Below are 18,285 nucleotides of genomic sequence, written 5' to 3' on the forward strand. Positions count from 1 at the left end.
CAAGTCAGTAGAGGGTTGCTTGGCTGTGTAGCAAGTTTACATTCACACCTGAAATGCCAAAACAGGCACAGATGAAATGAGACCTGCTGAAGGATGGCGAAGATGTAACTGGGGGGAGAGAGGACAGGAACGGAACTCTTCATGCCGAATGCTGCACTTAACAGCATTGTTGTTGCCCAACTCCTAGTTTTGTAGCCAATGGGAACTTCACCCAATTTGTAACAAAGCTGTAGCAAAGCTAACTCCTGGAACAATCCTCCCAATTTCCAACATCAATGAGAAATGGAAATTAACACAGGGGCATACAGTTAAGGAAACAAAGTATCACCAAGCTGGGTGGAATATTACAGATTTTTATTCTTTGTATTTCTTTCAAGTTATTACATTCAACATGTTTTGCTTTTGTGATCATCAAATCATTTAAAAAATAAACCCCTGAAATAATTCCTTAAACTAAGCAGCATGCTAAACAGCTAAATGAAATGTTACCCCCAGCCCAAAAATACATTATTCCAATGAGATATTACACTTTTCTTAAATCTACTGATGAATTAGCTGCCCTATAATCATGGCAATTTTGTTTTTTTTTTGTTTTTTGTTTTGTTTTTTGGCCAGCTTTTCCAGATAAGGCTACTTTGTTAAAACCTTTGCTACAAACAACTAACAAAAACTGATATGGTGAAAATAGCCAAAAAAGATTCCTGAACCATCAAATAGAAAAATAAAGCCAATTTCTATCATTCTTACAACACCACTAGTTACATCTCACTAACACTGTGTTTATGGCGTCTTGCAGGATACTAGATTTCCTCCTTGAACGGTGCTAAACCATAGCACCTGTGGCTTGTTTACATACCGATTTGTATTTAAGCTCATTTTTAAATGCTTCTGAAATTTTGTATTAAAGTATATTCTTGGTCTAGAGCAGGGTTTAAGTTCTACACATTTCAGATCTAAGATCTTACTAGGCAGGACCAAGAGAAAATACTGTGGGAACAAATCAAAACAGTAGACTACAAAACAGAAAATCAAATGAACAACATAAAGCTCCTGTCAGTGCCTCAGGATTTCAGAAAAGCTAACGGGCTGAACACATTTTCAAGAAGCCACTTACACATTCAGATTCTTTTCCTCTCCCCCAGGGCTTTTTTGCACCTGCTGTTCCTCCGGCTTGGAGGTGTTCATCAGGCTTGAATCCAGAAAAGCAGCCATTCCCAAATACTTCCCTCCCTTCTCCAGGACAGAGCTGAAACTGCAGTTTGTCTGCGCCCCTCCCCCACTAGAAGGTCCGCAGGAAAGGCTAATCTCATTCACCTGGTCATCCCCAAGTGGTACAGTGTTGGGTACATAGAATACTTTCATTTGTCAAATTGTTTCCTTAAGCTTAGGGGTTATAAAATTAAAAGCTGATAAGGGAAGAGGGACTACATAAAGCAGCACGTGGACTGGAAGAGAACTCTAGCCACCTGGAGAGTCCCTGAACGAGGAGAGGGTGACAAGCTCTTATTTGGCCCCTGCGACCCAGCTCCTCCCAGAAGGTGCTATGCACTAAGGCTGGTCATGCCTGCAGTTGCCAGGTCTTCAGATGATTTAAGTTACCAGAATTCTGGAATTTTCTTCAAGTGAATCTCCTGGTTTTTAAAAATGTTGGCACTGAATTCAAAATGTTTTAACCAAACCACACTGTGTGGACCAAAGAAAATGGGCCCAAAAGCCAAAGGTCGCTGCCAGTTTTTGAAATCTACCCTGGACTCTCCCAGAGCCCCTTTACTCCTAAGAAAGTTCAGTCAACAAACTGGCCCACCGGTAGAGAAAGTCTTATCAAAACAATGAGGGCTCTTAACAAACTTAGAAAGGAAAAACCAGGATGCCAAAAAATCAGGAATTCACGTATTTGAAACAAAAACAGTTATTCCATTTTAGTACTTCTAGAACTCAAATTCAGTAGACATCAGAGTCTTACTCTAGACATTTTTGTGGTACAGTGGATTTAAATCTGGAATTTTAGGACTTAGAATACTAAGTGATCATCACAGGTAGTGCCACCTGCACTGAATAAAGCTGATCTCTACTGAACTGCTTGAGCGTTCATTTGGGCCCCAGAGTGCAACTCAATTCCCTTGGTTACAAGATACCCTCTACAGCACAAGAATTGTTATAAATAACAACTGCTCTTAAGAGCTTTAAATTTACAACATTAAGGTTATGAACAATTTTATTCTGAATTAAACTAACATTTGTTTCCAAGCAATGCATTTATTTGGAAGGATACCAGTTACCAGTCATCAAAAACTTTCATATGTTGAAAATGTAATTTAATAGATAATTCTTCATCTTACATAGGAGCACAATAAAATAATATACCACATTCTGAAGGAACTCCAGAAGTTATGAGAATCAAGAGTGGGGTAAATTCCGATGGGCTACAATATCCATTACCTTAAACTGCAAGAGACAAAAATTCCAACCCGCAGGTTAACACGTACATCCTTATGACTGGCTACACCGATGACTTACAATGACAAGGACCAGGAATTCGATATGGAGAAGGCAGGGAAAGAACAGTTTTTTGAGGGGAGCAACTCTCTCAATGCAGAAAAAATTACTATCAAACAATAGGAGCTCCCCTAGCAAATACTGAAGGATGAAAGTAAGAATCACTAACTGAGGATTTGATGCTCTCAGAGGAAGAAACCTTACAGATGACACTGACGTAAACTGGTTGCTTGAGATCTTGCCCCTCAGATCTATAAGGAATGCCTCAGCAAACCTCGAATGATTATCACATTGGTATTTCCTAAGAGCATGCACCAGTGGTTACACATGAAGTTTTCAGACAAGAACTAAGAAAAAGGTCATATCCCAAATGCCAGACACAAACAAATGTGGCACAACATGTAAGTCCTACACAAAGTCGGTCACAACTGCTGCTTTACTGTGACTCCCCTGTACAGTAAGTTTCAAAGATCATGGCAAGATACCAATGATCATCTAACTAATCAGACAACACAAACATATTTATTCAAAATTTTAGGAGGTAAAAAAAATAGCAGATACCGATGCTTTACGCATGCTCAGGGCCCACTTATAAATACTCCATTCAGTGATATCCTAACACAAGTTTGCATCAGTGGAAAAAAAACTGGCAAAATCCACCTCTTGCCATTCAACATGTCAGATGGTGAAGACCAAAACAGAATGTTCCATCAGTTTTAATTTTTAAATACGATTGTCACATTGGGAAAATGAAATAAACACAGTAAAATAAACTGTACAAAGGCAAAGTAGAATAACAAAAAATATTTTACTAAAACATAAGATTTACAGAAGTTTCCAGACAAGCCATACAAAATGGTCACAAGCTTTTTCTTGAAGGAAGGATTCTACACTTGACAGCAAAGTCACAATGTTATTAGTGAGGGCTGTGATGTTTGTTTAATGTTCCCATTTTGGTTCAAACAATCAAGCTTGTCCATCTACAGCGTCTAAATAAAGTTAGACTTGGCTAGAGAGCATATTCTAAAGAACTGGTTAGCTGCTTTTAACCGATGCAATTAGATCACCATAAAAAGGGGGAAAGGAGCCCATAGAATTAAAATAAAACTACCTCTCCCCCTCAAAAATAATAATAAAGAAAAACACCCACACCCCTGCAGCTAACCCTGACAACTACCTTCATTCACAGTGCTTTATACTTAAACCATGATGGGGGAAATGAATAAAAGCAGAAGAGGGGCCACTGCTTTTAAACGTTTCACAACAATCCAGATGGTACTTCTAGCCTCTGCTCATGCTTTACAACAGTGAATCAGGACAAGACATAGATTTGCTAATGTGCATTTAATCACCAAAGGACTGAAGATGTCTGGGCTTTTATTCTGTAATGTTTCTAAGACTGTGTCCATTAAATGCAAACAAAAAAGGAAGAAGTCTTGGCAGAACAGGAGAAGTGATGCACACTTGATGATCAGATCGGTTTTAAATATTATTCATGGCATATAGCCTAGTCCATGCTCTAGCTGTAGACAAAAACAAACGTGCAATTATTATTTCACTTAGTTCAATGTTACTTTCTAAACTCTATAAAAATAAAGCAGTATTATGTTAAATTCATGCCATTTTCTATCATCTGAATCAGACAAAAAGACTGTGTATATCTAATTACCAAAACACTACAATGTAATCCAGAAGTTCTACAAAATTCAGGATGAAAAGAGTTATCTTTTGCCTCCATTTCTAGATATGCTCTCCACTAATTTTGTTAAACTCTGTAACAGGAAGAAGCTTACTGATTTCAAATTCCCTAGCTATAAACTGACATAGTTTTATTAATCAGATGAATTACAAAAGCAGCTCAAAAGAGTTTAAAAGTTTTCCATTATCTTTATGTACTGCTAGATGAATGGTACACACTCAGTATTTGATAAACCAGGTATAGGTTACACAAGAGTTGAAGAGCTCCCAATTATAGGTTGCCTTTACATTTGGGGGGTCACAAAGGCCCTAAGATAGAGCTTAAATATCTGTTGTTAAGAGGTTCTACATACTAGAAGTGGATGACTTATCCCCCTTAATGTATTTTTTGTTTTTTGTTAAGACTCTAAAATAAGTTTTTTAAAAAGTAGTATATATTTGTTTTAAAAAGTAGAAGTGGTGCAAAGGAGAATGGATATTAAATACCTGTTTCTATGGCTTGGGCTTCGTTGGTCTTCCACTGCTCCGCTACATCATTTGCTAACGGATCATCTGGATTGGGAGCACTTAACAAAGCCTGGATCGATAGCAGAACTGTGCGGATCTGCAGTGCTGGGGACCACTTATCTATGAAGGCAACAGGCCCAGAATGATCAAGCATGAAACAACAGCCCCAGAACTACTGCATTTCATTCCCACAGATTTCTGTGGTCTTTATATAAGGCAAGTTTTCAATGTTCAGATTCTCAATATGGAATGCTTACGAAAAAAAGGAGAAATCTTTTTTTTTTTTTTTTTAGAAATCTTAATAACATATTGATAAAGGTAACACTTACCTTTCAAAATATCTAAACATATTCTTCCCAACTTGTCTACATTAGGATGATAAATTTTGGTCATGAAACGTACTTTAGGGGCTGCCATTGGGTATTCTTCTGGAAGGAATAGTTCAAGTTTAAAAGTCCCTCCCTCAAAGGGGGAATCCTGGGGGCCAGCAATGACCACATGAAAATAACGGGCGTTGCTCTCATCTGGTTCTGCTTTAATGCCAGGAACCGGTTCTGCCAGCAAACGCTGGGTTTCCTATAACAGAAAAACATAATACATTTATGAAACATACGTTACTTTGCTAAACATCAAGTTAAAAATTAAGTTCACTTCTTGGAATTGGACTTAACAGAACATCTCCAATCTCCCCAAGGGTTTTTGTTTTATAAAACTCGAAGTTCAAAGAAAAGGCTACTTAAATAATCCCAGTCACCTGAATGCAACTGCAAGTGAATACTGATGACATATACACTGCAGCTACAAACGTCTGAAAATATGTTGATAATAAAAATTAGACTAATGAAACCGATTTTATACTAAGAGAAGTGAAGAAGAGTGGTAAGGAGGAGACGAGAGAGAGAGAAGAGAAAAAAAGAAAATAACATATCTGGAACTACCAAAACCAAGCTGTTTAAAAAATAAAATTAGGGGCACGTAGCTGGCTCAGTCAGCAGAGCATGAAATTCTTGGTCTTGGGGTTATGAATTCGAGCTCCATGTTGGGTGTGACGATTACTTAAAAATGAAATATTTTAATTATTTTTAAAAAGTAAAATTAGTTCTAAAAAGTTACTGAAAATCTTTCCTCTGAAAAACAGAAGAGAGAATGTAGGGGGGCCAATTGCCTGGGCACCTAAACAGGGCTAGAGAAATATATACAACCTGGACCCTTATCTGCTTCCCAACAACCATTAGTTCTCTTTTCAATCTTTCTCCTTTCTCTCTTCAAACCTCCAGTATCTCTATCCTCACCTTCACTTTTGGCTGATGACTCTGCTTTCTATTTCACAAGAAAACAGACACTTCCTTAAATTTCCCACTGTAGCACCTGTATACCCACCTTCAACGGTGTGCCCATGTGCTTTGCCTGTCGTCCTGTGGATGAAATGGTTGTCACTCTTGGCTAAGACTGATCTCTCCTCCAAAACACTGGATCTTATCTTCTTCTCACCTATTCAAGCATCTTTTCTCTCCTGAGTCATCAGTTCCCCTTCTTCACTGGATCTTTCCCCAAACTCTACTAACTTGCTTTAATTTCTCCCCATAAAAGCAAAAAATAATCTTGACCTTACTCTTCCCCCACCCTCCACCAACAAAAGCTCCAATGCTTTGCTGCTCTTTAAAAGTTACCTCTATTTGCTTGTCTCCAATATTTGTCCTCCCCTATCTTGAACACAACTCTCCAATCCGGGTATAGCCATTAACCTGCCTGTTGAGGTCACAAGTGATTCCCACACAGTTAAATCAAATAGTCAATGCTTAATCTTCATCTTATTTGACCTAAATGTAACATCTTACCCAGTTGGTCTGCCCTCCTCCTTGCAAAACATCACCCAGCTTCCTGTAGCCAAGCTCTCCTGTCTCCTGACTCTTCCTACTTGTCTGGCTGCAAACTCCTTGCTGGTTCCTCCCTGACTCCCCAACACTGAAGTGCACCAGGGCTCTGTCCTAGGGCCTCTCTATCTATATGCTTCATAGTGATCCCATATTGTCCAATGAATCTAAATATTAAATGCACCCTGTATATGACCATCTCCCCAAATTCATATCCAGCACAGATCTTACCCCTGGATCATGCCTCTTCTATCCATAATGACCTGTTCAACAGCTCCTCTTGAGCGTCTAATAAGCATCCCAAACTTAGCATGACTTTCCTCACCCTCAACTTGTTCTTCCTTCAAAGCCTTCTTCATATCAGTTAACCATAAATCCATCCTTCCAACTGATCAAATCTTTTCCTTCATATCCCACCACATCTAACCTGATCGGCATATTTTGTTGGCTTGAATTTCAAAATCTGTTGGACTGCCTTCTTACCCCCTGCGGCTCCACTTCTCATCCAAGCCACCATCAGCTCTCAGCTGGCATACTGCAGTAGCCTCACTTTTGTTCTTCCTGCTTCTGACCTCATTCCCTAGCCCCCCTCCCCCTTAGGTCTGTGTTTCACGGACCTTTCAAAGTCCTTATAATGGCCCCCCAAGAAAAGGCTTTATATGATTCCCTCACTCTAGCTACTTTTATCACATCTTTAGCTATATTTCCCCCAACCTACTCCCATCGTGGCACTTTGCTCTAGCCAGATTAGCTGCTTTGTAATTTTCCAACCTGCCAGGCATACTCCTCCCTCAAAGGCTTTGCTCTTGCTTTTTTCCCCCTGAAATTTCTATCTGGTTTGCCCCCTCAGAACTCCTAAGATCTTCATTCAAATGTGTTTTCTCTGCAAGGCCTCCATAATGGAAACAAAAGCCCATTCCACCCTATCCCACACTGTCCCTATTCCTGTTCCCCAACTTTATCTCCATAGCGCTACAAACATATTACATATCTCACTTATTTTGTTCAGAATGGAAGTGCCATAAAAGGAGATTTGTAACTGTTTTATTTACTGCTATATCCTCAGCATTTGGAACCCTGCCCGGCACCACAGATGTTCAATAAATACTTGCTGAATTATGAATCTATTTGATGTTACAAACAAGTAATAAACTATCAGAATCGCATCTTTAACATTAAAGCAGTGTTATTCAAAGCAGGATGTGCACATCACAGGAGGAAGACAAAAGGATCCATTCAGGCATGGGAAGAAATAATCTAATTTCTATTTATAAACTTATTTTTAGCCCAAAATAGTTAACATACAATAAAAGAAACTGACAATACCATGTGTAATTTTATATATTAGTAATATACTTCTATGAATAGGCATGTGCAGTCGAAGTTTTAGAACACTGCTATATCTAAAGTTTTAGATATGAAAAACAATGAATAAGAATATTGTATTTACACTGCCTTCACTTAAGAAAAAACATACACCTTATACACCATTTCATTCTACAGTGTACAGGGCACATACTAAAAGAGATTTCCCTGTTATATACTGAAATAATCATAAGATGCAGATAAAAAATTAAACCCTTTCCCAAACTGTGTTAAACCCATAGCCATTTAAAGAAATATCTTCAGTACTTTAATTAGAGGCCAGTTTTTTTTTTCTTTTTGCTTTGGTTTAATCATGGCAATGCAAGGGAAAATGAGAAACTGAGCTGCTGTAAACTACTTTCAGCTAAATATTCTTTGGGTTCAAAGTAACACATTTTCAGAGCATTAAAAATCTCAAGAGGAGGGGCGCCTGGGTGGCTCAATCACTTAAGCATCTGCCTTTAGCTCAGGTCATGATCCCAGGGTCCAGGGTTCACACCCGGCATTGGGTTCCCTGCTCAGTGGGGAATCTGCTTTGCCCTCTCCCTCTGCCTCCCTCCCCACCCTCATATTCTCTTGCTCTCTCCCTCTCTCAAGTAAATAAAGTCTTTAAAAAAAAAAATCTCAAGAGGCAGTAATGAAGCCTCTCACTGTGGGAAGTCCTTCAACATGGAATTAGAAAAAAAAACAGCTGGCCTTCACTTTTAGCAAAAAAATAAAGATAATAAAAATATTAAGGATGAACAATAAGAATAAAAGAATAAGAAAAAAAAAAACTGGATGGTACAATTCCTTGAATTCTGACCTCTCCTCATCTCCATCCTCCTATTGTTTTGCCCCAGGACTTAATATTTTTAGAAATCCATTAGGAGGGAGACTGGGGAAAAAAAGGCTGGGGTCTAGGAACCCCAAAACCCCACTCCCTGGTTACACAAAGTAGTAGCAGCTCTATACAAAACTATAAAAAGCTGCCAGAAGGGTTTCCAAGATCAGATCCCAAAATAGCCTCAAAATCACTTAGAACACATTGTCAGATTTGTCAGATTTAGCATTCCTTCCTCATCTTCAGTTCCCCCTCAAAATAAGAGTCTTTCTAAAAATTGTGTATCTTAAACATATCACATGGCCTAATCAATTGTAAGATCTAATCAGAACACATTCTAGAATAAGCTTTTAGGTGTGGAAAACCTTTTGAAATAGTTTTCATATGTTCTCAAGTTCTCATGGATTTTGATATAATAAACAGATGCATCATTATTTGACTACATGGCACTGACTTCCCAAACAAACCCACAGCCTAAATCACGGGAGGAAAAATGAATAAAAACCAAACCAAATGGAACAAGTCTCATCCACAGAAGCTGAAGTCAATTTTTTTCCCGAAAAAGGCAAAAGTGGATAGGAAATAAAATCCTTCCTGCTATTACTCACACATGGTTAAGTATGAAACACCTTCTAGTTTTGTATTATCCTCTGGTAGAAAAACAGCGAAGTACAGTGGGGTTTCATCAAGTCTAGAAGTTACGGGTTCAAATTCCTACTGCATTGCTAACTTAACCATTACTTTGAGCAAATAATTTACACTGCTCTGAGCCTCAGCTGACTTATCTATATCATAATTAAGATTACCTCTCATGCAGAGTTGCTTTGAAGATCAAAAGAGATACTATAAAGACTTAACAAATAAGATCACATAAGAAGGTAGCAGCCACATACAACCAACTCAAAAAGAATGTAAGAACAAAGCACAATAACAAACTTTAAGATTAAATAGCAGTTTGTTTAAAAAAAAAAACAGAATAACCGTTTGTTGCATTATGATCCTACTTGTTTAAATACTTTTAAAAGGAATTAAATAACATCAAATTGACCTACTCATCAATAGATCTACTGGGACTTGAAGAGCAAATTCCAGGATTATACCACAGTAAACTGTAGCCTTTGACTGTCGACTAAATTCCATTAACTAGGTCTTGTCCCATTTTAAAGTTCAATAACAACTTATGGTCACTATTAAGCAATCTAAGTTTTATTATACATTTTTTAAGGCAATGACTGAATTATGAACAGTAAAATTTTAGATAATAAATAGTATTCTTACAGAGTGGAGTGGCAGGGGCACCGGGGTGGCTCAGTTAGTTGAGCATCTTGATTTGGGCTCAAGTAAAGTCATGATCTCAGGGTCCTGAGATCTAGCCCCAGGTGGGGGCTCCACACTCAGCAGGGAATCTGCTTGAGAGTCTAGGCTCCCCCCCCCGGCCCCTCCCCCCTTCTAAGAAAGAGAGAGGCAATATGAGAAAAGTTGATCCAGTTAGTAACTTTTTTTTTTTCAATTAGTAACTTTCTATATATACTTCCAACATATATCTACAGCAATTAGGATTTTCCCCATTTAGAATATTCTCTGGCAGCACCTAGGTGGCACAGTTAAGCAGTTAAGTGTATTCTCTGAAACACAAAAATGCAATGTATTACTAATAATGTTAATTGTGGATCTTTTAGATCATCTCACCCAAGAGCCATCTGACCATACTTGAAAACACTATCAATTTTGTTATCACAATCAGTCTTATCAAACTGAGAGATGCTTACTCCATGTCTACTCCAATCTCTCTTAACTACATCTACAAGCAGTTCTAAAATATTAACAAACAGAGGCTCCTTTTTGGGGATTAGCGATACAGCAAAAGCCAAGTTTTCGATTGTAAACTACTTAAGGTCATCTACAACTTCATCATCTACAGTAAGTGGGCATTCAAAAAAAAATTTTTACCGTTTTTTGAGTGTTATGTCCCTATCATTTTATCCATGAGCCATGTGATTTTTACTGCACAATTCTGGTTAACACAATGAATTTTAGGAACACATAGATCTCATTATAACAGAACTGACTGTATTTATTCTGGCTGGGATTAGAAACAGAGACAAAACTGTGCTTAATTTCCCCACTACACCACATCCTTACAAAATCAGAAGTTCAGATAGAGGTGTGTACAGCATTTGATAAAAATGGGTGATGAATGTTTCTCTACAGCAGTGCTGCCCAACAGAAATATGAGCTGCAAATATATTAAATTTTCTGCTAGTCACATTAAAAAGTAAATAGTTAAAATATTTTATTTAATATATTCAAATAGCATCATTTCAACATGTAATCAATATAGAAATTAATATTTCATCTTTTTTTATCCAAAATCTTCAAAATCCAGTAATTTATAGTTATAATGTATCAATTTCAATAGCATCATTTCAACATGTAATCAATATAGAAATTAATACTTCATAATCTTTTTTCATCCAAAATCTTCAAAATCCAGTAATTTATACTTATAATGTATCAATTTAAACTAGCCACACCTCAACTGCTCAATAGCCACCTGGGGCTAGTAGCTACCATATAGGACAGTGAAACACAATCCTGTTATACTGTTACTCACAGATTATTAAAATAATTTGTTTCCTATAGTAAAATCTGGTAGAGAAACTTAAAAGTATCACCTTTTTCCCCTCAAAAAATTCTATACAAACAGTAATGTTACAACATCTGAATCACTAATAACAGGAATGTGGGTGCTACTGTTTGTTCCCGTCACAAGATTATGTCTGAAAATAATGATTTGTAGCAATTTCAAAAAAAACATAGTACAGACAGAAATTACTTAAAACAAGGCAACTATATGAAGAAATAAGGGTTAATCCTTTAAGAATCATTTTAATTTTTTTACAGTCCACACTACCCCCTAGTGGACAAAAGACATCACTTATTTCAACCCCTTTTCCTTTGCAAATGGCTCATAAATTATCTTACCCTAATTCACTAAATTTTTTTAAATGTTTATCCTAAAGTCAGATGAGAATAACAATTCAAGGCATATCCTCCACCTTCTTCTTTTTCTCCCTCTACTGCCACACACATAAACCTCACAATGTCCTTATCTGAAAAGAAGGAAAAATGGAAGAAGCTGTTTCAAACACTTAGGTACCAAGGATTAATAAACCCTGGGACGCCTGGGTGGCTCAGCAGTTGAGCCTCTCTGCCTTCGGCTCAGGGCGTGATCCTGGAGTCCTGGGATCAAGTCCCAAGTTGGGCTCCCTGCATGGAGCCTGCTTCTTCCTCTGCCTATGTCTCTGTCTCCCTCATGAATAAATAAATGAAATCTTTAAAAAAGGTGTGGGGGACTAATAAATCTTAAGATTTTAGACCAAGGTATCCCTTTAATGAAAAGCTTTATTTCTAGTTGGACTGACAAGCAGCAAGAAAGTACAGCTGACCCATGAACAACACAGGAGGTAGGGGCACCAACACCCTGCACAGTTGAAAATCTAAGCATAACTTTTGATCCCCCCCCCCCCAAAACTTACTTACTAATAGCCTACTGCTGACCAGAAGCCTTACCTATAAGGCAATTAACACATTTTTTATTTGTATTATATACCGTATTCTTACAATAAAGTAAGCTAAAGAACATGTTTTAAAAAAATCATAAGGAAGAGAAAGTACATTTAATACTACTGTACTGAATTTATCAAAAACAAAAAAAAATCCACGTACAAGTGGACTCGTGTAAGTGTATCCATGCAGTTCAAAGGCGTGTTCTCTTAGGGTCAACTGTACTCTGTATTCCACTTTGAGTAATAACATCCAAGAGATGGAGTAGAATGACCTGGGCTAGAAATCTGTTTTTTTTCCTCTCAACCCAAGACCAAATCAGTACTTCCACTAAGTTCAGTGAAAAGAAAAAGAAACTTGGAAGCCAGAAGGACTTCTGAAAAGCTAAGTATATTCAATCAACTTGTTTCTCAGGTCTGAATTAGTCTGGAAGCATCTCCCCTATACTTCCACAGTTTCCTGGGCATTACCACTACTCAATACAGCTAGGACAATAACTATTTGAAGATGCAAACTCCAGCTAGCATATAGTGGTGATCAAGTGCTAAACACATGCTTGTTCAAAGAATAAATGTATCCATGCTTAGGCACCACACAGAGCTGATATGCATTACTATACTTAACTGTGTTAGTGGGTAACTTCCACCCAGGAACAGCATTTAAAATTATTCCAATCACTGACAACAGACAAAAATCTGAAAATCGTACTAATAACAAAGCGTGCCACCAACAAGGAAAACCATTAGGCTGAATTCCTTGTCTACCACCCGCCCCCCCGATTCTTCAGTTCCACCAAACACATCAGGTTGTACTATAGTCTGTGCCCCCAACCCCACCCCCACACTACTCTTAAATTCCATAAGGGCAGGAACTCTGCAATTCTCAAGCACTGAGCTCAGATATGCAGAGAATCAGTAAAAAATCAAAAAATAACTGTGCCAAACAGTGACTCTACATGTATTATTAACTCACTTAATCTTCATACCCGTTTTACAAATGAGGGAAATGAGAAACTCAGAGTGACCACTTATAACCAAAGCTAGCAAGTGGCAGAGCCAAGATTGAAATCCAGGTAACTGGACTCAGTTTGGCTTCAAAGCCTGATTTCTTAATTTCAATGTTATCTACAAAGACAATTAACAATATGAACAGTACATCTCAAATGTTTGGCAGGACTGTAAATAGCACAGAAGTTAAGGAAGTTCTCTTTTCAGTCCTTCATAATCATGAAGAAGTGCTTCATTAAAGAGGTAATTTAAGCCACAATATCACTTTTTTTCTTTTCATCCTTTGGGACTGGCAATTGAAGAAGAATACAGTCTTAGCCACATAAATGAAGTAGAAAAAACTATGCTTTGCTTGACAGAAAAATTGGTATATGCCATTTTGACCTGGAATTACCTATTATATGGTAAGCTACTGTGTCTATTTCTGATATTACATGAAACCACTATGCTCTGAAATGCTGACTGTGAAATATGAATTTACTAACAATTGTTTATTTTGTACATGACATTGTCATGTCAACTAATTCACAGGAAGAATAAAATACAGTACACCTTTGTCTCCTAAGAATTTATTTCACTGTGGGTATAAAATAGACATAAAAGCCAGTTTTTGAAAGATGCATTTTCGAATGGGGTATATGTCAAGGTTTGTTTTTTGGGTTTTGTTTTTTTTTTATGTCAAGGTTTTTAAAGAAGGTACAGGTGTGATTAGGGATACTAATTACATGAACAACAGGAATAGACTGGGAGCACATTATGTTCTTGGTTATTCTAAAGACATTTTAAAAGTTTTCTGGAAAGATAACTTTACATCTCCATCTTTTTCCTGTTTTTTGAAAGATTTCTAAATATCGGTATCACAGTAAAGACAATGAAAAATACTCCATCATAAAACATTCATGAAATTCTTGATGGTAAAAATATCCTTTGAATACCCAGCACTGTAATTTGTAGATTCATGAAAGTGAACATCTCCATTTTTTCCTTGGCTTCTGATTTCATAGACAATATAAACACTCCACTGCCTGGACTTTCTCTAGCACTGGCTCAAAAATTTAAAATATTCCTTTAATGATCTGAATAACATAACCAACCGTCCTTTTTTTTTTTTTTTTTTTTTTTTCCCATCCTTCTGACTTAATGAATTCTGTGACTTAGGAATGATGTCTTAGAACTCTGAATAAAGAGACAATCTAGGGACGCCCAACTGGCTCAGTGGTTGAGCCTTCAGCCCAGGGTGTGATCCTGGAGTCCCAGGATCAAATCCCACATTGGGCTCCCTGCTGGGAGCCTGCTTCTCTCTCTGCCTGTGTCCCTGCCTCTCTCTGTCTCTCACGAATAAATAAATAAAATCTTAAAAAAAAAAAAGAGAGAGAGAGAGAGAGACAATCTAGCTTACAGTAACACTTCATTGAGATTGCCTGCTGTTACAAGGTCCTTAAAGTACCATTAACAAATTCATCAAAAAGCTTTTTAAAAACTTGCGTATCTTAAATTCTGGGAAATATACAATTTAGTAGGTGGGGGAGGAAAGGTCTTCTGTATTCATATTGAATGAAAATAGGCAATTTTTTAAAATGCCTGTTTCTGTATAATGAAAACTAAAATTATGAGTGATGCATTAGCAAAAACCACTGAACTTGTACTTAAAACAGCATTTAAGTTAGAATTAATCTAGACTGTAGGTTTCTTTCATAAAATTTCAACTAGGTGAAGTTGATAATCCATTTTAAGGCCTTGATATGTGTAATTTCAGCCATCTGTCTACACATTTGCCTACTATTAAGCAATAGTAAAGTTTCCTCATTCATTCATATCTTCCCTCTCTCTCCTTAGTGTAATGTTGGAATTCGGAGCTTAAGAATGTCAAGGTTTGAAGTAATTGTTAGAAAATAGAAAAAGTTATCTACAGTCACACAGGATTATGCCTAGCAGCATAAGAAAAATGAGGTTCATAGTGGATGTTCGTCATTCCTTTATACTACCTGACAGGCAGACAGCCTTGTTGGGGAATAATGCCTCCCTCAACAGAAGCTTTAGTCTTAGAAAATTTCCTAACTTTCTACTGAGCATGTGAGACCTAGGCTAAATCAAAACCTGTATATACATCAAAGCTAAAATACAGAAGATCCATTATGGAGATAATAGCAATAGTTACCTCCAGACTACCACGGGAGAGGTTCTAGTACACAGCATCTCGTCTCCACCATGATGTGATTCTGAGCCTAATGTCTTTGGCACCCCTGAAGATTATGTGAGGTATCTAATAACTCAATAAATACTATTTCTACTTAAACTAGCCAAAGTTGACCTCCATTGCTTGCTAAAAATACAAAGGCTAAACTAGATAAAGAAGAAAGTGAAGAAAAAGTAAGAGTTAACAGACTAGGAGTTGGGGAGATGAAGAGGTTAAGAAGCTAAATATCTCTTTGGGATAAAATGAGGTCAAAGGAGAACATCAAAGTTGGCTAACCCCTTTATCAAAGAACTTCTATATAGTTGAACAGTCTTTAAAGAGGAAATTGATTTCACATTAAGAGAACTAACTTCAAATATATGGCCTGATATACCTACCAGGGAAAAAACTTGGAGCTAAAACATCTCTAATCCCAATTCTAACTGTATCAATTTGTTATACAACCATACACACTCATTTAACCTACCTAATCTTAAAATTTAGTCCCTTGAATATTTCAAAGGTTCTCTCTAGCACTAAATTGACTGAACATTTTATTATTGGAATGGGTTAAATCTTACTGTTATATGCTCCCTTCTACTAGAAGGTCCCCTTTTATAATTCTTTTCTTAAAAAAAAAATTGAGATAGAGCAGGGGGGAGGGGGCAGAGGGAGAGAGGTCCCAAGTAGACTCCATCCATGCCTAACATGGGGCTGAATCTCAAGACCCCAAGATCACAACCTGAGTTGAAACCAAGAGTCGGTCTCTGTCTCTCATGAATAAATAAATAAAATCTTTAAAAAGTGGGGGGAGTGGGGAGATCCCTGGGTGGCTCAGCGGTTTGGCACCTGCCTTTGGCCCAGGATGTGATCCTGGAGTCCCAGGATCGAGTCCCACATCGGGATCCCTGCATGGAGCATCCTTCTCCCTCTGCCTGTGTCTCTGCCTCTTTCTCTCTGTCTCTCATGAATAAATAAAGTCTTTAAAAAAAAAAAAAAAAAAGAAACCAATAGTCAGGTGCTTAACCAACTGTGCCACCCAGGCACCCCTATAATGCTCTTTTAACTTTGTTATTACTGTTCACTATTCCTCCCTCCCTGTTGAAGGGAAGAAGTATTATGGACTATATCCCCAGCATCTACTCCAATGTTCAGTATCTAAAGAAAAAATTTGTTGCTAATGGTACCACCTGTTTTCCCCAAATTTTTCCCACCTGCTCATTAAAGAAAAATAGAATATCGACTTAAGTAGCTATACTCCTAATAACTAAAATCTAGTTAACATTTTAGTATGTTTATATTTATTCTGATAAAGACAACAGCTCTTAAAAGCAGTTTTAATACTTTTACATTCTTTTTAATCTACTGTGCCAGTGCACCCCACTCTCCTGGTTGTTTTACAGGTAAATTAATCAACATTCATTGCAAACTATGTGGCATAGTCACTTTTATTGGCCTACAAGCTAATGGCTACACTTGTACAACTACCATATATTACCTACTCAATCCTTGATTATAGTTACTTCAGGTTTCAAATGTGGTAATCACAACAAAATTTAAATGCTAAATGCCTGAGGTTTCCACTCATAGGAAAGGCCTATGCTTGTATTAATAGGTAAGATGGACGGAAGCAGAGCAGCTGAAATTTCAGTGATGCAAACAAAAACAAGTTATAGTTGGTCCAGATCTGCATTTTTTTAAATTTTTTTATTTATTTGTGATAGTCACACAGAGAGAGAGAGAGAGAGAGAGGCAGAGACACAGGCAGAGGGAGAAGCAGGCTCCATGCACCAGGAGCCCGACGTGGGATTTGATTCCGGGTCTCCAGGATCGCGCCCTGGGCCAAAGGCAGGCGCTAAACCGCTGCGCCACCCACGGATCCCCAGATTTGCATTCTCAATCCAATTGTGCCACTGACACAATTTTGTCCAAAATCCAAACCACAAGAAAAAATTATTTTTTCACACACTGCATACTAACTATGAGATAAATTAGGAAGCAATTTTGTCTCCCCCAAAATAAGCATCTTTCAGCAAGGCTGCCATAATGCACCACTCCAAGTGGGGCCCATTCACATCACAGTCTGTATGAATGGCACCCCCTGAAATTGTGCAGTGCAAAATTCCAAGTACTTTGGATTAAAGAATAAAACTTCAGTTTAGCAGCTATACAAATCAACATCATTGTCAAACTCATGGAAAATGGATTATGTGGTAATTCTAAGGAAATCAAAAGAGTAATTCCAATAAAATCAGATTATTTACCTCAAATATCCCATTTTCCTACCCACTGGTGCTAAATGGGCATTCATTGTGCTGTAAAAAAATCCATGCCCCATAAAGGTTATTCATTTTGTGTTATTCATTTATTGACACATAATTGACGAACACAAGTGTACCCACACTGAGATGATGATATTTATTCTTTCCAGATTTATAGTGAGCCAGCATCTTTGCAAAATCAGAAAACAGTAATAATATTATAAGTCTCAGTGTATTATGGCAGGCTCTCTTCTCTGCACTCTAACCCTCCCAACCACCTTAGAGCTAGATTAGTGTATTAAACAGAAAAAGGAAGATGTAGAGATCAAATGGTCTGTATAAGCTAGTACTTAGCACAGCTACAAGTCAGGCCCAGAAAAATTTCCCCACATTCTGTGCTCCTCCACGCACACAACCCAAACAGCTCCCCATTCCCAAATTCCTTTTGCCCTTCTTCAAAATTAAGTAGATCTAAGGCATTTAAGACACTGAGCATTATTTTGCCCACAAA

At 37.6% G+C, this 18,285-nt stretch overlaps 1 protein-coding gene across 1 annotated transcript in view; it reads right to left on the minus strand.

Moving 5' to 3' along the window:
* Positions 1-3,831: 3,831 nt before the first annotated feature.
* UBE2N (ubiquitin-conjugating enzyme E2N) overlaps positions 3,832-18,285 on the minus strand; it is a 34,533-nt gene continuing 20,079 nt past the window's right edge. Inside the window, 3 exon segments of the mRNA NM_001252131.2 lie at positions 3,832-4,019; positions 4,681-4,821; positions 5,031-5,277. Of these exon segments, the coding sequence (NP_001239060.1) occupies positions 3,979-4,019; positions 4,681-4,821; positions 5,031-5,277 (429 nt within the window). The 3' untranslated portion in view covers positions 3,832-3,978.

This window comes from Canis lupus, chromosome 15 (genome assembly GCF_011100685.1).
Source record: "Canis lupus familiaris isolate Mischka breed German Shepherd chromosome 15, alternate assembly UU_Cfam_GSD_1.0, whole genome shotgun sequence".
Taxonomy (NCBI): Eukaryota; Metazoa; Chordata; class Mammalia; order Carnivora; family Canidae; genus Canis; species Canis lupus.